The following is a 22,203-nucleotide window of genomic DNA, read 5'->3' on the forward strand; positions in this document are numbered from 1 at the left end:
GAATAGGAGTAGTCAGTAAAACTGCACTTCCATAGATGCAGTTATAACTGGATAGGTCAGTTTTGTTTAGTTTCTTTTGACCTAGGTAAAGCTGAATGTATTAAGTGCTGTAATGGCTACTATAATATTCATTCATAAAAAGTGTACTCGACCTTCTAAAACACTTGATAATAATTATAAGTGGAAGTATGTCTATAAAAAGCATTGGTTTTATATAGAATATCGTCTGATAAACTTTGAATGACCATATAATATATTGTTTATACAATCTATTGCGCTATTCTTCCTACGAATTATTTCTTTCGAACGAAATAATATTTCTTCCGTTCGTAATTCCTATAGTATCTGATGTAAGCCAAGCTTTTTTTATCTCAAATTAGTCAAGTAAAGGCTGTATTTCAGATAAGAGATAAGTATAGACAGTAAAGAGTTCAGTATTTATTAGCTGATGATCTTATTTACTATAAAATATGCAACACATCTTATCAAGTTTCAAGGTCCATTCATAAATAACAACTTATTCCAAGTTGAATGAAAGTAATAGTAACTGATAAGGATACTATTGACGTAGTTTTGTGCTAGGTCAGTTACTCTGAGAGCTTCTCGTAGTAAAAGTAGATTAATATGCATTCATTCATGATTATAATTATCCCGTTTGTAATGTTTGTCTAGTGTTGCTAATGGAATTATAATATGTTATCAGTTTAGTGTCAACTGGTTTCAACTATATTCCATGAATATTATCTAAAGCGATATTTTCCGATCTCGCCTAGTAGCTCGTCTGAATTTTTCAAGCATGTTTCATTTCCAGAAATATCCATAATTGAAGACTTATAATCAATCTACCTTGATTCGATTCAATTACCTTCTTACTTGACTTTTCAAACTGGGGGCCGGTTTTCGAGCTCGGGATTCAGCTAAGTTCTAGACTTTTAACAGCTGGAGTCAGAAAATTGGCTTTCCGAAACGGGACGTAGTCGCAGTACACGTTTAAATTTCGAAAAAATAGAAAATTGAACACAAAATAAAATAAAGAGAAAATAGTCTGAAGTTTCAGCTATTTTGAATTATTTAGGAATGCTTCATTTCTTCAGGGAAAAACATTTCAAATTATATAAATGAGTTTTTATATGGATAAAAACTGCGACTACGCCCAGTTTCGGAAAGCCAATTTTCTGACTCCAGCTGTTTAAAGTCTAGAACTCAGCTAAATCCCGAGCTTGGAAACCGGCACATAATCAATCTACCTTGATTTGATTCAATTACCTTCTTACTTGAATTTTCGAACAAAATGTTGTAGATCTTTAGTTTGCAAAAATCACTGTCCATTCACGTTAAAAATAGGAATATAGTTTTCCACAACATGGAGAGATGAACAATATATTTATATTATTGTATAAGAATTAATGTACTTGAGTCTGTTTTTACTATTTATTTATTTTTTAATTGCGGATGATGCACACAAGAGCTTTTTGCTTGTGCGTGCGTGATGGTAAGTGCGATGATCAAACGTCCATGCCTATGGCGGGATTCGAACCCACGACCAGGTAGCACTAGCAGACTGAAGGGTGCGACGCCTTAGTCAACTCGGCTATCTGGCCGGCATAGGTCCTATATTCATTTTTTCATATAGAAATGAAATTTCACAATCTTCATAAATCTAACTTTTACACGTCTAATGATAAAAAGCTTTTAAGATAAATTGCTGATAAGGAAATCTTCAAAATCTCATCCTCACCCCCCTCCCCCAATCAGAACCTGTGAATCGAATTCAATTTTTTTTGTTCATTCAAATTTTTTCGATTTTGGAATAATTAAATAGCCTTTCTATTGCATTCCCATCGTTGAATACACTTCTAATTCATTTACGAGTGGCTCATTTAATAGTACACGCCTCCAAAACTGAGGAGCTGTCTGATTGGTCAATCAGTTGATTAGCCGCCATTTCACTTTCACTTTCAACCAATAGGAAGCAAGCAGCTTGAGAACGTCACATGCAAGTCATTGGACAATCAGACTGCTCGTATATTACATCAGATATACCGGTATCAGCTATTAGAAGGCAGTAGCATTGCAGAGAATCGGCAACGCTCCTGTCCTAATGATTCAACATTCAAGTAGCCCTAATAAAATATACATGATCAAATTCTTTGTTCTCTATTGATTCATACAACAAGTACATCATCGAAATGATAGGGAGAGAAGGTAAATAAGGTAACCTTGTGTTATTCCTCTCCCAAATTTAGATAAGGCTACACATAGTCCGAAATAGGTCAAGTGTTGTAGTTGTTCACTTCACAAATTTTCAGTTCTCAATTCTTTTCACAAAGTACATTTGTAAATTTAGATGCTTCAAAACCAAACATTGAAGAAAAGTTTCACATTATTATCACTAAAATACGAAATTTCCCGGGCTTACAAATAATTGTTGAATAGTAGCGCTCATCGAATTTCCATCTAGCTGTTTACCCTGTTGTCAATATTTGCAGTAGCGGAAGTCTTCGGGGTGAATTACAGCATTTAATTGCGATTTTCGTTTGATAATAATTAATAATTATAAAATAGGAAATATTCACATATTTCCACAATTATCCATTTGGTATTGTTTCTCTTCATTTGTTCAACATTTTAACCGTATCACAAGTCTCTGAGACCGGCACTAAGTTTCTCTTCATTTTTTGTTTTTTATAGGTTCTCATAACCATGTTTGGTTAGAATAAGGAAAAATAGAAAGGAAAATATTTAAGTGCCAGAGAAAGAGAGCAATATTCTTTCTCTAGAATGATGTTCCTCTCTGAATTCGTTTTCAATTTTACAGTTAACATGTTTATTGCTATGTAGATATGCTGTAAATATGTATGTATATATGCTGACTGCTATTGACCTCTTTCCAGAGCCTTCGTCATTGATATATGCAAGCTATGTATGTATTCATATATATGTTTGTATATATGCAAGCTCCACCTTTTCCTGTAGACAATTTTCCTGCTATGACGCAAACAGGTTTCTTAGAATTCAGGAATCCGAGCCCAAATAAGATGTTTACCAGACGCGTTGTGCGTTATTAATCATTGATAGCTGATATCTTGTATTATAGACTAAAGTTTCTGTATAAGCTCTTGCCTATGGCTCTATGACTGTGAACAAAAATATCATCACATTCTTATATCTCAAATCTGATGTAGAAACGATTCCGATGAGCCAATGGTAAAGTAGACTTTTTCCTTATCCTCCAAGAACCGTGAATTACAATTTGTTCTCCAATGATTATAATATAATATTTTTATAATGGAGATGATATATTTTGTTAATTTATTGACCGAGCGAAGTGAGGTCTAAGATTCAAGTCGACGGTTTGGCATTTCTCTTAATGTTTAAATGTTTATATATTTTTATGTTGCGCATTTACGACGGAACGCGGTAATAGATTTTTATGAAATTTGACAGGTATGTTGCTTTTTGAATTGCACGTCGACGTATATACAAGGTTTTTGGAAATTTTGCATTTAAAAGATAATATAAAAAGGAAAAAGGAGCCTCCTACATACGCCAATATTACCGTAAAAATCAGACTATAGAATTATTCATCATAAATCAGCTGACAAGTGATTACACAGATGTGTGGAGAAGCCAGTCTATTACTATATTTCCATAAGGTCTAAAGTTTCAATCAAAGACATTAAAGAGGTATGCATCTTTAAGCTGGGTTTACACCAAAGTTATTAACAAAATGTTAATAACTCAATCCTTATAGATTCTATTAGATTGAACGCAAGTTGACAAACACACACATGTTCATCATGTGTATGATAAGTTATGTTCAATCTAATATAATCCAAAAGGATTGAGTTATTAACATTTTTTTAAATAAATTTGGTCTAATCGCAGCTTTAAGGTCTTTGGTTTCAATATTTCGTTTTGCAGTCATGGTATTATTATGCGTGCCCATCAGTATCAATATTCTCACATTCGAAAAAACTAATTTAATAGGTGAATAGAAATAAACAAATGAACTAAATAATGCTGGAGAAATTATAATATTTTTGATTCTAAAAAAAATATTTTCATAAGATAGAAAGATCTTCACGGAACTGGATGAATTATATCATAATTATGATATACAAATTCAAACGTGAACTGAGTTTGTTAACATTTAAAACAGTTGACATCTGGTACTTGTAGATGAGAATACTGCGTGAGGTCTAATGTTCACAGAACTATTAGGTACAATAGTTCATGAATAGCCCATGGCTATGACTATGAATCAAAATATCATCATGTTTATATCTCAAATCTGATGTAGAAACGATTCCGATAAACCAACCGGAAAGTAGACTTTTTCCTTATCCGTTAAGAACCGTGAATTACAGATTTACAATAAATTACATTATCGTCAAATATCGTGCTACATCTTTCTCAATCAACGAAGGTAGTGGGAAGGCAGAGAATCAGCAAAGCTTTCTCCACTGTAACGTGGACCTCACTATAGTGACAGACAAGGATAGCAAACTAATGTTAATCTGGTGGTGACTTTATAACTTGATCCTCACAATAGAATTTCTAAAAGCAAAGAAATAAACGAAATCAATTTACAATTTACAATTTATTTACAATGCAAATGACACTAATGTAATAACATTGAAAGATAAAATAATAAGATAGTCCTTGTGCCATTTTTCTTCCAAATTTATAGGTGAAAAAGTCCGAAATAAGGTTAGAATTTCACTTGTACAATTTTGAAAATTTTTAGTCCAAAACAAAAATGAAAACTGATTAAATGTTTATCAAATAAATGTTTATCAGAGATTGACAATGGTGTAATAACCGAAACCGGTCTTTCCAAGTATCAATAAATCTGTGGTTTTTGACAATTTCTTAGTCTTCTTCATTCAATTTAAATGAAAATGATTTTTTGAGAATGAAATGATTTTGCAAAAGCAAAGTAAAATGAACATGCATTTAATGAAGGACAAATTTTTTCCCTGTTGAGTTAATTACTATTTATTATTAATTGAGCCTTGGCCTAAAAATAATATTGTTTTGCGTAGTCAAGTGAGGTTGATTCACTTTTGTTGAAACAATTTAAATTAATCGACATACGGTTGTGCTTGTTTGCTTCTAACTAGGTCAAATAATATTAAAACTATAAATAGGTCAACTATTTAAACTATAACTAAGACAACTCTATTTAAACTATAACTAGGTCAACTATTTAAACTATAACTAGGTCAACTTTAAATTGAATCCAATCCAAATGTATTATCTCCTAAATTCAACAGTTACAAAATTTTTTATAATATGTATCTCAACTTAGTATGAATAACTTCTATTAACACTAACTAAAGAAACTGAGACACAAGTGGTAGAAATGAATTTGAAAAAGACCTACTGTCATAAAATATCCTATACCCTATTTTTGTGAATTTGACGTGAAGTTTCATGATTCCAAATAGGATCTACTTCATCTGAAACCGCTTGAGAGAACGCCTCATGTGGTCTGGCCCTGAATAGATCAGTCTCAGTATTGGAAACATCAAACATCATAAACATTTCTTCAATCTCTAACTTCTTTTATTCATAACTATCAGCTGTTATTTTAGTTATTTTTTAACTGAATTTTCAGTTATCAGGTACAATAAATTATTGCATTTTAGGCATTTTTGTGCATTTTTGTGTCGCTCTATAGTGTCAATTTTTTTTTTTTGGCATGAGATCGGAAACTGATTTGTGAGCATTAACATTCTGCAAAGGTATAACAAGCTATAACATTGAATCAGAACCTCCTAAATATTTAGTATTTAGGAGGTCCTGATTGAATCCACTTTTCAGGAAAAAAATCATTAGCAGCCTCCTGTCATTGTCACCAGCAAACCCATCTTATTTAGAATCATTTTCGTCTCACCATCGTCTAAATTGCGAACTGCATATTCCATTTTTCCGTCAGTTGGCCGATTTCTTATAATTAATTATTAGAAAAGTTGTAATATATGTTAATATTGCAAATATGGGGACGATATAAAGGTACCTCTTTGATAAGTCCAGTGTCCCTGGAAATAGTGTCTCTAGCACTTTCAATGGAGAAAATAATAGATGACATGGCTAAATCTTCACAATATACTGTACTTACTGAATTGGCCCTTCTCATTAGATTGAAAGTTGTACTCATGAGCGAGGTCTACTGTTCGCAGAACTACTAGTTATTGCTGTTATTATGAATAAGTCAAAATTGATATGAAGGTTCACTCACATTAGTTTGTGGAGAATTACGACGTGATTCAATCATAAATTTTCACCTTCTCTTCCTTAACTCTGTCATTAATTTCTTCACGTCATCATAAGGCTATAAATAGAAGTGCCGCACAATTGCTACTAACCAAGGTACGAGTTACAATCGAAACTACAGTTAGGTCCACATTAAAATGGCAGTGAAGAAAGATAGATGAACAACGTTGCCGAACCTCTGCCTTGTCAATGTCTTCTATAGACGGTAGCTGATACTAAAGGTTTATTGATGTAATATTAACTGTTCATTCTCGTTTACAATAATCAATCATATTTTATTGAGCAAGAAATTATTATTAGATAATTTGATAGAGGCTGATGAAGCTCCTCTTCAGGAGTGAAATGCATTCCTCAATACTCCAAGAAAAGTAAGTGTTTTTAAAATATTTACTAGTAACACAGTGTCTGAACTATAACAAAGAAATTATATTCTTCAATACTTTCATAATATTATGTTAATTAATTATTAATTCCACATTGTTGAAAGAGTGTGGCAACAGAGCAAAGCAAGAAAGAGATAACGCTATCCGCTTTGTTGAATGATATAGAAGGATAGCAATACCATTGCTAATCCAACACTGCCTTTATAACGTGGACCTCACTAGAGCTAATGAGATACTCTCTAATGATAAATAAATAAATAAATAAGTTTATTTGTTTAAAGCTTTAGCTCATACAAAGAGTTGCTCTTACATTAACATTATTTCAACTTTTTACATTCATGCTATTTAAATAATTGCATACCATATCAATAGATAACACATCAATAGATAATAATACTATTATTTCATTTTAACGGTCTCTAACAAATTTTAAATTTTTACATGCTATTGAAATAATTGCATAACACATCGATAGACAACACATCAATAGATAATAATACTAATGTTTCATTTTAACTGTCTCTAACAAATTTTTAATTTTTACATGCTATTAAAATAATTGCATAACACATCGATAGATAACACATCAATATAACTATCCATAACAATATGACGATAAAACAAAATTATTGCAACAAAACAGTCCTAATAACAATAATAATAATAATATCGAGTGACCTGGCTGGCTCAGGTCTGGTGTCAGAGTTTTCAGGTCGCAACTGATCAATTTCAGGGCCTCTGACATGACCTAACGACTGCTTTTTATTGTTACTTCTAATAACAATAGAAGTGACAACAAAAACAAACAATTGAATATCTGGCATTTCAACTTAAATCTTCAAACTGTTGTATAATTTTCTCCTGTTGTAATATTAATCCCCTAATTCTAACCGCACTCCGTGTATAGCTAATGATAAATATGACATCAACAGAAGAGAAATTCTATTATAGAGCTTGAGGATTTGGGTCAAAGCTGTTTGAATTATTATGACGACACTGGTGATGATATTTTCGATGTGAATAATGACGAAATGATCATTAGGATGAGATAATAATTGTGTCTGATAGATCATCTAGACACTGTATTTCACAGCCGTGATGATGATGATGATGATTATGCATTATGGTGCTCTGCTGCAACGAAATGACGTCACCATGTTATCCGGGGAAAGGGGGGCCGAATACGGAACACTTTTCCTTGTTGGGTTCCCCTCCCCTTCCCACAACGAATTACCTCATCATGGCTCTCTCCCACCCGTTGTCTTTAATCTCTCTCACTCTATCTGGCGCTAGAGTGTACAGCTCAGTAGCTTCTATCGCTCAGTCCCTCAGTCGGGCTTTAGCCATGCCACCGTGAACATCCCAATTTTCGAGCGTATCACTTTCCGTGACTTTTAAAGTGTAACCAAAGTTCCTCCCCTTATTTATTAGAAGTATTTATATATTTATTTTTTCTCATAAATCAACTGTAGCTCGCCGTGTGATCTCCACTTCGTTAACGTTTCATTTTTCAACGACACACCCTCGAAAAAGTGACGATTTTTTATCGGAACTCTTTTCTATTTTAGTTTCAACTACCCTAAAAAGTGACTTCTTAACTAGGTTTTTCGAATCTGTTTTCTAGTTTTAACGACCCTAAAAAGTGACTTGTTAACTAGGTTTTTCGAAACTGTTTTCTAGTTTTAACTACCCTAAAAAGTGACTTGTTAACTAGGTTTTTCGAAACTCTCTTATAGTTTTTATCACTCTAGAAGGTGACTGAACTAGTTTTTTTGAAGCCCTTCAACTACTCCAAAAAGCGATTTGTTGACTGGATCTTTTTCGAATTTCAACTACACCGGTTGTCGGTTGTGAATTTTCGCTGAAAAACTTCTTGATTGTAGCTAGAAACTCTTTTCCAGTTTCAACTCCCCAAAAAGTGACTTGTCAACTACTTTTTCAAAACCCTTTTCTAGTTTAAACTACGACTTGTCGTCAACTATTTCTTCGAAACTCTCATAGTTTCAACCACTCTAGAAAGTGACTCAACTAGTTTTTTCAAAGCCCTTCCCTATCTTCAACTACTCCAAAAAGTGACTCGTCAACTAGTTTTTCCGAAACTCTTTTCCAATTTCAACTATACTCGAAATACACCGGTTGTCGGTTGTGAATATTATTTCCTCTAGAAACTTGTATTACAGTGCAATTGTGTTGATTACAAGTTTAATTTTGTGTGTGTGTGTGTTTGTAAATACTGTACCTCGCTCCTCCAACCTCAAGAGTGTTAAAGAAACTGTTTTTGACGAGATGAAACTGCTGTGAACTTCAAAATGAGGTCCAACGTGTGTGAAGATAATCTTTTAACTACCAGCTACTGTGGAGTTCGTAGGAAAAAAGTGAGTAGTTGTAAACTGATTTTGTCTCTCTCTAAAATTTTCTTTGAACTCTCAACTACTCTTAACTTCCAGTTGAAATCTCTCTCTAAAATTCTACTTAAACTCTCAACTACTCTTAACTTCCAGTTAAAATCTATCTCTAAAATTCTTCTTGAACTCTCAACTACTCTTCACTTTCAGTTGAAATCTCTTCTAAAATTCTACTTGAACTCTCAACTACTCTTAACTTTCTCTTGAAATAGAATATCTTAGTTTTCAACTCTGATAACAACAAACCTAAGTCTATATACCGGTAGAAGAAGAGTGAGTTATCAACAAACTTTGTCTCACTCTAGACTTTTACTGAACTCCCAAATTTTAGCTTCCACTTCAAATCAAATCAGATCAAATCCTTATCTGTCCCAAAAACATAATTACAATGACAAAAATGGTTATAAATGAAAAAAGTAAAGTACAATATAAAATGAAAAAGAAAAATACCATTAATGGGGTTATACATAGCTATATTAAAAACGGGAAGTCCCTGCAAGGTTCGAGGAACCTGAGCGCAGAGGCCGAGTGTTCAATGCTTAAGTACATGAAAATAATAATGGGATATTATTAAGAAATAGGGAAAAGGAAAAGTGAGTGAGGAAGGGAAGAGAAAGAGCAGAGTGAAGGCATAGGGGAAAGTAAAGAATAGTTGAAAATTACATAAAAAACATGAGAAGTCTTTATACTAAGCTATGAGGAAATTACATTGCCAAAATTACATTGTTCGAGATTATCCATGTATGATTTTCAATTAGCAGTTTTCTATTCAATTTACTAGTGATAAAATGGTTAGGAATAACTTTGATGAGCTTTGATACCTGATATAAAAATTGTTTTCTACAAATTGATAAAATAGTATCTGTAATTTGAAAAGTAATAGATGAGGGACGGAGGTTATACGGTGAAACACGCAGGTTGAAAAGATTCATATGTTCATTTATGTAGATGATTAAATTTCTTATGTAAAGCTGCATAGCTTTACTTGAAATAGAAGATCTCAGTTTCCAGCTTTGACAGCAACAACCCTTGATTATCACGGTTTAGAGAGAGAGAGAGGGTGATTAGTATTGGGATTGTGATTTCTATCAGCGTGATTAAGCTCTCTTTCACAAAGGATTGTTTTAAAAGCATAGAGAAAAACTAGCCTAAGCTGAAAAATTAAGCTAATAATCTGATTTGTTGAGAAGTTTGTACCATAGCGGAAGATGCACTGTTAACTGAAGCCGATACAGATTAATTGACCGAGCGAAGTGAGGTCTAAGATTCAAGTCGACGGTTTGGCATTTCTCTTAATGTTTAAATGTTTTTATGTTGCGCATTTACAGCGAAACGTGGTAATAGATTTTCATGAAATTTGACAGGTATGTTCCTTTTCAAATTGCGCGTCGACGTATATACAAGGTTTTTGGAAATTTTGCATTTCAAGGATAATAAAAGGAAAAAGGAGCCTCCTTCATACGCCAATATTACCGTAAAAATCAGACTAAGTATAGAATTATTCATCATAAATCAGCTGTGTAGTGGACCATAATACTACCCGTTCAAAAACATCGAACATCTTGAAAATGTATCTTTCCATTAACGTTAGTAGACAGTTGACTATAATACTACCCGTTCAAAAACATCGAACATCTTGAAAATTATATCTTTCCATCAACGTTGTAGACAGTTGCAGCCAGACCTGATAACAGCGCTCACACTCACATTCCGGGACGACACATCACGGTACGATAGGACAGAAAGCTCTATGTTTATTTAGGATTTTTTCTACACATTTCCAATTGATAAATTATTTATTAATTTTTGAGAAACATTACAACAGGTCAATGTAACTCACTGAGCGCGAGGTCTACTGTTCACAGCACTACTAGTATCACACCAGATATACTTGTATCAGCTATAGAAGGCAGAGAATCGGCAACCCTGCTCTCCTATCTTTCTCTACTGCCCTTATAACGTAGAAATCAATATAGTCGATTTCCTACTGATTCTTTAACGTGGAATTGACTATAGAACGAAAGACCCTGAATTGTAGTAGTAATTATTTCATCCATATTATATTGACTCTGTTACCGTACCTCCAATTCCTGCAACTCTTGTTAAAACTAAATTGGCAACGTTGCAGAGGTAGAAAAGGATAGCGCTATCTGCTTTCTCGAATGATAAAACAAGGATGGCAACAACAATTTTAATCAAATACTGCTTTCATAACGTGGACCTTCCTATATGTACAGAGCTCCTTTGAATAAACAATCGAGGGTTTGGGCTTTATCAATTTTATTAGAAATTTGGTTCCGGACCAGATTGATCCACAAAATTTAATCACTTTGAAACCTCTCACTATGCTCACTAGCTACCTTTCTGTTTCACTTTCAATTTTGAAATTGGAAAAGTATGGAACGCTATGGAAATTGGAACGCCATGGAATAAAAGCTTTTCCACAAAGGCTGATCAAATCTCTTCTAATCACATTTTGACATGTGAATTGTAATGGAATTGCAAGTCTTTGTGCCGGTTGCTCAAAAGCCGGTTGAATTTCAATCGTGATCAATTTCACGAGAACCAATCAGAGAAGGCCTTTTTGATAAAACGGCTTCTCTGATTGGTTCTTCTCGTGAAATCAATCTCTGTTAAATTTCAACCGTCACCAAGTCTTTGTAGTGAAATTGGCGGCATTGTGATTATTATTTTTTTTTCTATTGGTCAATACTATAGCTATCCAGTCTAAAGACTAATGAGCTAATTTTTTCTATCCTATATTACTACTTGAAAAATTGAACAGTGAATTTCTCATTAGGGAACTCTTACTGCTATTGTTTAATTAATATGTACACTTATTGACTGCACTATAGAAGCTAGATTCACTCAATCACTGCTCTGCTCTTTCACTGGTGATAATTATTGAAGTCAGAAAGGATATGACATTCATCAAATTCCCTTTGATGACCACCTGCATCAATATTGAAACAGCTCTACATTGTTCCTCATGGAATATGAATCTCATTCTATAGTGAGATCCACGTTATAATGGCATTATTTGATCAACAGTGGTTTTGCTATCCTTGTCTATCATTCGACAAAGCAGATTGCACTATCCTTTTCTTCCTTCACAACACTGCCAGATATTTTGTCGACAATGTGGAAATATAATTAATCAACAAAATATTCAAACTCAATTATGTAAATTTTATCATTGAATCATTGGTAAATATTTTCTTTATGAATAAAATACAATGATTATTTTTAACAAGAATGAACAGTTAATATAAGATCGCTAAAAATATTACACCGCTGTCAGATTTTTCTTAACAATGTAGAAATATAATTAATTTTAAAATTACATAGGTTGGTGTATTCCTCCTCTCAAAAGAAGGATATTTTTAATATTCTTTCCGAAGAATGGACATTGATATGTCCAGAACTCTGCCAATTCTAGATGCATAACAATATAATTATTATCTATAGTTATTACAAATTGCTTTATTCATATCATATACAGTTCAATAATTTTTTTCTTAGACTATATTATGTAAATTCATCTATAATTTTGATGTATTGTAAGCTATTGTATATAAGTGTATAAGCCAGTATATAATGTAATCTACATAAATAAAGTACTCAATCAATCTATCACTTCACCATTGATTTCGCCAGCTGATTTGTTGAAACATTCTTGAATTTGCTAGCATTGAAACAAAATTGCAACCGAACTGAAGAAATGCATCGGTCTACAGTTCCAGACGCACTCATCTACAAAAATAAATTAGTGCGGTTTGGGTTAACTTCATTCGCACTTTCTAGACCTCAGACACACTTTGTTGCTGAGGTATTACAGATAGAGAGAGAGAGAGAGGGTGAGTGAGAGAGAGAGAGTGTGACAGTTTTGCGGTTGATTTCTTCCCTGTCTCCGCTGAACTGAAAGAATCATGTTAGTTAAAGCATTGAGACAAAAAAGAATGCGGAGATAGCCAATGGTATAGGTAGCTTATGTAGAATCAAAACAAATCAATAACTTTTATTATTAGTTTTACACATTCACATTTTAAATTCTCTTGATCTATACACTGAGATTTTCTCGTAAAAACTAACTTGCTTATCTATTTGATTAACGATGTTGCTTTTTGAATTAATCATATGAAGGGGTTATAATACAAGGGGTCCAAGTGACATATTGTTAGTTTCGAGAAAATTGAGCCTAAATTTTACTCACATTAATTAATTCTTCATTCATGAAATGAATATAGAAATGATATTCACCTATTCCTATAACTATTCAGTATACTTTTACCAAATCAAACGTGCAGTTTTATGTCTCAAATTGCTCTCCTTTCTCAATTATCAGCTAAATGGTGATAAGAAGTATCACTTGTACCCCTTGTTTACCAAACAAAACTCTATTGTTCAGCTACACATAAAACTATCAAATCTACCAGCAATTGAACAGTGATTAATGACCTCATTGCAATATTATCTGATTTGCTATTTGTTCCTTGAGGTATCTTTTGCTTGGTGACATGGCTTAATCAAGGTTGAATTAAATTTGATGGATACGAGCAACCGTTGTCCTGTAAACAAGGGATCCAAGTCACTTGGACTCCTTGTTTAATTAAATAAACAGCTGTTTGAAAATGTAGTTTAAAAATTTTACACCAGATGTCAGCACTGATTAGACTTACGCTTATACCTCTTGTATACTAGATTTTTACCAATTTCAGCTATCGATTACTGTAGCTCACTCAAAAAAATGGAGAATGTCACTTGGACCCCTTGTATTCTAACCCTCTCATATGATTACTTTCATATGATGATAGCATCATACGTCAATCCTCCATCCTACACTTATGCCTCAGGAGATATGGCCGGTTGTAAATTTGCAAATTTCATGTTTGAAGCTGCAAAACACACTCTGTATAGCTGGGAGTGCCAACATTGGCTCCGACATTTCTCAAATAAAGCTTCATCTATGGTGCAAATTTCAGCTAAATCTGAGATACTTTCTGTTCTAGTGTTTCAAAACACACGTTAGTTCGTGGTTTTTCATTATTTTTTGTGAAAAATAAAAATCGCTCAAACTTCGTGACGTTATGCTCTTTGATGCGAGGAACGCGAATCTGGAATCAGATTTGCAAAATTCGACACCGTTCAGGAGATATGGCCTTTGGAAATTTGGGCTTCGTGGTGCATGAGATTGATATTTTTAGAATCTATGTGCAAAATTTGAAGATCTACAATCATCCCCGTTTTTCCGGTATGCAATCCACAAGTTTACATGTTCTGATGCGAACAAACGAATAAACACAACCCTATTCCCTCTTATTATATAGATGACTAACCGTCAGGCTCGCTTCGCTCGCCATATCCGTCTAGCCAGGGGGCTCCGCCCCCTGGACCCCCGACTGGATCGTCCAGGAATGAGATCAGCAAGCTCGCTTCGCTTGCCTGCATTTTTCATTTGAGCATTCTTATCATATTATGTTAGGACGATCCAGTCGGGGGTCCAGACTAAACGTCTGGCTAAACGGATATGGCGAGCGAAGCTAGCCTGACGGCTAGTAATATAATATTCCCAGGAATAGCTCTGATTGAAGTAGCAGTGCCCAATCAATTTTTCCGCTATAAATGCATTTCAATATTCAACTTGATGACAACCTAACAAAGTCAACTCAACTTAATGCCAACCTGACAAAATTATTAATTTAGTTACCAGTTAACAACTGTTTCGAAGAGGTACTCTCTCTAGATTATAGTTCCATATTAACATATGGTAGGACATTTTTCAATTATAATTAAGAGAATAAGAAAAATATACATGGTAAAAGACGAACTTTAATCCTTAAAAACCACCCTTAGAGTAAAAATATAGCCAAAAGATTCCTTAGTGCGCCTCTAAAGGGCCAACTGAACATAGCTACCAAATTTGAACGTTTTTGGTCTGGTAGATTTTTATTTCTGCGAGTGAGTGAGTGAGTGAGTGAGTCAGTCAGTGAGTGAGTGCCATTTCGCTTATATATATATATATATATATATATATATATATATATATATATATATATGTGGCGAGAAAACAAAAATGGCGAGATCACAAAAAAATTACAATTTCGTCCACTTTCAATCGATAATTCCAGACTTTCGTGGATGATTTTTCATCAGTTGAACTCAGACGGTCATTCATTGATTCGATTGGGAAACTTTACTCGAAAGCCGAGATTACTGCATCGTAAAACTCAGCAAAACAAAATTAATTCACCATGTGAATTCTGGTTTCAGAATTCACATGAATTTCGGTTTCAGAATCCTAATGAATTTTGATTTCAGAATTCCAATGAATCCTGGGAAGTCCTAAGCGTTCATTCTAATTGAATGCATTAAACAGAAATCTGTTGTATCGAAATTTGTAGAAGCATTTTTATAATAAAAAATGGAGCGTGATCTTTTAAATTTTTCTCGCTGAATGATGCCAGGCTTTCATGCCTGGACCTTCCATTATCTCCCAGAGAGACTGAATTCTCTGATGCGGAAGAGGATATTGATTTACTTTTCAATTCTAATGAATTCTGGAAGGTCCTGAGGGCTCAACGCTTTTATTCTAATGGAATGCATTAAACAGAAATCTGTTGTATGGAAATTTGTAAAATCAATTTTATAATAATAACTGGAGCGTGCTCTTTCACATTTTTCTCGCTAAGTGATGCCAGGCTTTCATGCCTGGACCTTCCATTATCTCCCAGAGAGAATGAATTCTCTGATGCGGAAGAGGATATTGATTCACTTTCCATTCAAATGATGCTAATAAGATTGGATAGATAGATGAATGCTTTCTATTTACACTTTACAATATAAAAAGTTATATGGGCAAAATTGAGGCAATAAGAGCCCCCCTCTTCCACTTAATCTACGATTATTACATAAAAATAAAAATATACTCCACAATATTGAAAGATAGATCATTTCCCAAGAAGATGGTAAAATCCTTGAATCCATGCTCCATGGAGAGATGAAATCATTGACCGAGCGAAGTGAGGTCTAAGATTCAAGTCGACGATTTGACATTTCTCTTAATTTTTAAATGTTTAAATGTTTATTCACGGTGAAACGCGGTAATAGATTTTCATGAAATTTGACAGGTATGTTCCTTTTTTAATTGCGCGTCGACGTATATACAAGGTTTTTGGAAATTTTGAATTTCAAGGATAATATGAAAGGAAAAAGGAGCCTTCTTCATACGCCAATATTAGAGTAAAAATCAAACTATAGAATTATTCATCATAAATCAGCTGACAAGTGATTACACAGATGTGTGGAGAAGCCAGTCTATTGTTGTATTCCCATAAGGTCTATAGTTTCAATCAGGTACTTGTGGATGAGAATACTGCGTGAGGTCTACTGTTCACAGAACTACTAGTTATTTTGTCTTTCACAAAGTGATAACATTTCTGAAGGCAACAGTTGTTAGAGACGTGTTGGAGCTATAATTATTTTGAGTTGGCTTTACTCCATGTTATGTTAGGAAAGCAGCTCTGTATGTGACGTACAGGTCACGTCTGTGCCTTTGCCCTTTAGGGTTACAAATTCTCCCCTTTTCAATCGCTTGAACTAAATTCAAAAGCCCTTTAATTTTGATACTAATCCAATCTAAAGCCGGGTCCTGACGCTCAAGTATACCATCAGTCTTTTGCTCAAGCAAAAGACGGATCGTTTGGTTCAAGCTAAAGACTGATGTAAAATTGCGTCCACACGCATCCATCTTATGTAGTCCGTTTTCCTATTTTTTCCTGTTTCTGCTCACAAGTGAAGTAGGCTACTACACAAAGTAGAAGAAATGTCTTGTTTGTGGCTACTACAGTGGAGTAGGTATTTCCTCTGCGCATGTCATATAATTAAACATTGGCAACAAGCCAAGGGTATTGTACAATACAAGGGTATTGAGTGAAATGATTTCATAATTTCATGGTTGGTATGCCTGTTATCGCCTTGACAATGATGTTTGACTTCTGTCAATGACCGATGAAAATTGGGCTAGATATGGTCCATTGAGTCTGAATTTTGTATACGGTTGACATATATCCGGTAGATGAGTGATAATTATATCGTATTTTTTCGCTGATTCAACTGGATAATGCTATACTTAACAACATGATGATAAAAATATTACTGTTAATCGCTAAATGGCTTTGTTTACATGTCTTATATCGATACACAGTGATTGTAAATGGATTGAAATTTTGTAGATAGTGTTCTTATCAACAATATAGTACATCTTAATTTATATCATGATAGTAAATCATAATATTATCAACATCAAATTCTGAGAGTATCATGAGAATCAAGAAAGAAAAAAGGGTTAAATGGCGTTATACACAATCGATAAAAAACATGCTTATTTTCAAGTACTTGCTGGAGAAATTATAATATTTTTGATTGAAAAAAATTAATTTTCATTAGATGGAAAGATTATCACGGAACTGGATGAGTATTAAATAAATTCTGGAATAGAAATATATCCTATTCATTGTTTAAATTGACATTAATATTAATAAATTATGGAATACAAATTCAAACTTGAACTGATTTTGTTAACATTCAAAACAGTTGACATCAGGTACATGTGGATGAGAATACTACGTGAGGTCTACTGTTCACAGAACTACTAGCATCCATTCAACTATATTTATAGTATTCAGGTACCATGCTAATGAGTGAATTGACTGCTGCAAACAGTTAAACATGATTGATTTAGATCAACTAGTTTGTAAAAACCAACCATTTTCAAAACATCAACTGAAACGTGAGGATTTTTCGAAAATCGAGATGGACTTATTAATATTATTAATGACTATAAAGTACTCAGGTACCATGCTAATGAGTTAATGAGTTTATACTAGTGAATTGTCTGCGGCAAACAGTTGAACTTGTTCAATTCAAATCAACTAGTTTGTAAAAACCAACCTGTTTAAAAAATCAACTCAAACGTGAGGATTTTTCGAAAATCGAGATGGACTTATTAATATCATTAATGACTATAAAGTAATCAGGTCCCATGCTAATGAGTTTATATAAGTGAATTGTCTGCTCAAATATTTGAATAGTAGACTTGAGATGCGCGGGAACACTAGCGTCAGTGATCAATTTTTTATAACGGCAAGGAAAGTTGTGTGAGTGCGCCACACCAGATTTTTCTTTTATATTAGCCTATCCTTGAAATGCAAAATTTACAAAAACCATGTATATACGTCGACGCGCAATTTAAAAAGGAACATACCTGTCAAATTTCATGAAAATCTATTAACGCGTTTCGCCGTAAATGCGCAACATAAAAACATATAAACATTCAAACATTTAAACATTTCAACATTAAGAGAAATGCCTAACCGTCGACTTGAATCTTAGACCTCACTTCGCTCGGTCAATAAGTGAATTGTCTGCGGCAAACAGTTGAACATGTTCAATTTGAATCAACTAGTTTGTAAAAACCAACCTGTTTAAAAAATCAACTGTAACGTGAGGCTTTTCGAAATCAAGTTCTCTCTGAAGGACAAAGTTGAGCTCCAATATAGATGTGAGTGATATTGGAAAGTCAATTATTAAAGTCCGTGATGTAAGAACGAGGTCGTCGAGGAAAATGTAAGAGGAAAGCAGCTTAGCGAGAGAGATCTGATGGAGGATAAAGTGATCAATGTAGGAGGCAGCGGTAAAGAGAGATAGAGCATTCAAGGAGGCATTCGAGCGACTGAGAGAGAGAAAATCTGAAGTACTGTGAGTAAATTTCAGCCACTTCTATAGTGAGGTCCACGTTATAATGGCAGTGTTTGATCAGCGATGATATTGCTATCCTTGTCCATCATTCAACATAGCGGATATCTCTATCTCTTACCCGCTTTGCTCTGTTGCCAGATCGTCTTTTAACAATGTAGAATTGATAATTAACAAAATATTTGATTTTGATTCATTATGAAATTATTGAAAAATAGGATTGATTATTTTAAACAAGAATAAACAGTTAATATTACATCAATAAACCTGCTCTGTTGCCAGGTCGTCTTCAGATAATGTAGAATTAATAATCAAGTATCAAAATATTTCATCTTGATTATGAGAATTCATTGAAAAATATATTTTTTTGAAATATAATTGATTATTTTAAACGAGAATGAACAGTTAATATTACTGTTAATAAACCTGTATCAACTACCGTTTATAGAAGGCCTTGACAAGACAGAGGATCGGCAACGTCTTTCTTCACTGCCATTATAACGTGGACCTCACTGTAGAAGTGGCTGAAATTTACTCACAGTACTTCAGATTTTCTCTCTCTCACTCGCACAAATGCCTCCTTGGATGCTCTATCTCTATTTCGTTCGCCAGCCTAATGAGATCTGTATGTAATGGCTTGAAGGAAAACCTTTCTAATCTTGAAACCATGCAGTTTTCCTTATTGCTCAAATGTTTGATGTTAGGCCGATAGCCTAATCCAGTGCAGTGCAAGCGTCTAATGAGTTTTTCTATTTTTTTTCTCATTCACTAACGGGCACGACATGACACGACAAGACACGACAGAGCTGATTACTTTCTCATTGATCGATAACCTTATTTGCGACACGACCACGACACGACACGGCACGACACAACACGGTACTACACGACACGACAGAGCTGATGGCTTTCTCATTAATCGATTAATCATTTGCGACACGACCACGACACCACACGGCACGACACAACACGGTACGACACGACAGAGCTGATTGCTTCTTCATGAATCGATTTCCTTATTTGGCTGTCAAATTATACAAACAAACGCCTGCCGGATATGAGAATTCGATCTAGTTTGCACAACATACATAGTATATTTCGCACCTAGAGCAGAAAATGAGATTTTTCCGGCTCGAAATTGGTTTTCAAGTCCGAGGCCGTAGGCCGAGGACTACAAAAGACTGAGAGCCGGAAAAACATTTTTGCCCGTGGTGCAATTTTTTTTGTGTGTGGCGATAGCGTTCGCACCACGGGCAAAAATGTTTTTTCCGGCTCTCAGTCTTTTGTAGTCCTCGGCCTACGGCCTCGGACTTGAAAACCAATTTCGAGCCGGAAAAATCTCATTTTCTTCTCTAGGTGCGAAATATACTATGTATGTTGTGCAAACTAGATCGAATTCTCATATATATATATGTATATGAGAATAGTTGTTTACTAAGTACTTCCGAAAGCAGAAGTGGAGGGTGATAGCTCTAGCAAATCTGAGGTAATCTGAATATCAGGAAATTGTCCAAGTATTTATATTTCTGATTTGTCTGATTAACCAAAAAGATGATGTTCAATTATGTGGGAGGTTGAGTTTATACTTTTTCATTTTTTCAAATGACAATAAGATGATATTATTAGTCTATGAATGTTTTAATATTATTGAATAATGAACACAAATAATGAAAAGTTTTTGATCAGCTGTTTTTCGATCACCTTTCTTAGTTCTATGTTAGCGGCTAGAAAGGGTACTCTTTCCGGCCTAGGCCGGAAAGAAACCTGTTCTTACGTCAGACGAGAGTCGTCTGCAAACAATGTCTTTCAGATCCACGTAGGGACTGGAAAACAGCTGCTTTCTGTGCAGTGTGGCGAAAACATCTTAACGATATTATAACTGTAGTGACATCACTTAATCTATAAAGGAAAGAACTGGCTTATACACGTACGGGATTCGAAAATTATGTTTGACACATCATCACGTCTAAACTACTATACTGATCAACTTGAAATTCTGCTTATAGATTATTAATTAACCGAGGATGTATATAGGCCTATTTTAAATTCTTTAGGATTCCAGTATGTCAAGTTTTCAATCAGACACTTGCGGAGCACGGGTTACCCGCTAGTAGGAAATAAATCACAGAATTTTCAGCAAGGAAAAATAAAAATAAAGAGGAATGAGGAAAAGTATATACGGGACGTAAAAATGAATACCATCCTTCAAAAGATGTAGAAAGAATTCGAGGCAATTTTTTTTTGTAATAAGAAATAATTCACAGAATCTTCAGTCTGCAGGTTTGGAAATAAGATGGAGATTTCACCACTCTATATAGCTCTCTTCCTCTAATTTATTATTAAATGAATATAGTTGCTCAAAAGGACGATTCACGTCTAATTTGATATTATGAGATTCTTTGAACAGAATCAAAACCTTATCAAGCGCATGAAAAATATGGAGTTAGACCTCTTTGCAGTTGGACATGTCTTCATAAGCAACTATGTGAAGTATTGCGACTAAACTTGTCTGATCATGTCTTGTCTTGACTAACTGGTGTGAGCCCAGCCTTATAAATTTCCAGCTACACCTGACAACAATGCTCCTTGTATTGTGAAAAACACCTCATTTTCAGCTTCAATCATCATCACCAACTACATTGTCCTCAAATTGATATTTCGCACGATCATATAAGTTACATACTATTATGCAATATTGTATACAAAATAATACACTTAATACAATACTGGAAAAAACCTGCTAAGGCATAAGTCTGAGCACAGGTAAGTTGCAAATAAACTTATCTAGTGCATCTTAGTGCCGTTTGCACAGTCAAAGCTTAAACTGAATTTAATCAGCTGTTGGCTTAAACTCAAAATGAAACACATTATAACATACGATACTCGATACGGATTCAATCCAGTATGAAACTAGTAGTTCTGTGAACAATAGACCTCACGCAGTATTCTCATCCACAAGTACCTGTTTGAAACTATAGACCTTATGGGAATACAGCAATAGAATGGCTTCTCCACACATCTGTGTAATCACTTGTCAGCTGATTTATGATGAATAATTTTATAGTCTGATTTTTACTCTAATATTGGCATATGAAGGAGGCTCGTTTTTCCTTTTATATTATCCTTGAAATGCGAAATTTCCAAAAACCTCGTATATACGTCGACGCGCAATTAAAAAAGGAACATACCTGTCAAATTTCATGAAAATCTATTACCGCGTTTCGCCGTAAATGCGCAACATATAAACATTCAAACAATCAAACATTTAAACATTAATAGAAATGCCAAACCGTCGACTTGAATCTTAGACCTCACTTCGCTCGGTCAATGAAATTTGGTTTAAACTGTCACTGTGCAAACGGCCCTTAATAATAGGAATA

The 22,203-nt window shown here is 34.1% G+C and overlaps 1 protein-coding gene across 2 annotated transcripts in view; it reads left to right on the top strand.

Moving 5' to 3' along the window:
- LOC111063808 overlaps positions 1 to 22,203 on the top strand; it is a 121,816-nt gene that overhangs the window by 64,890 nt on the left and 34,723 nt on the right. Inside the window, exon 1 of one of the 2 annotated variants that reach the window (XM_039426152.1) lies at positions 7,983 to 9,040. The exons of the other annotated variant lie outside the window; for it this stretch is intronic. Within the exon in view, the coding sequence (XP_039282086.1) occupies positions 8,975 to 9,040 (66 nt within the window). The 5' untranslated portion in view covers positions 7,983 to 8,974. Of the gene's footprint in view, positions 1 to 7,982; positions 9,041 to 22,203 lie in introns of those variants that run through there. 2 annotated transcript variants of the gene reach the window in all.

Source organism: Nilaparvata lugens, chromosome 4 (genome assembly GCF_014356525.2).
Source record: "Nilaparvata lugens isolate BPH chromosome 4, ASM1435652v1, whole genome shotgun sequence".
NCBI classification, from domain to species: Eukaryota; Metazoa; Arthropoda; class Insecta; order Hemiptera; family Delphacidae; genus Nilaparvata; species Nilaparvata lugens.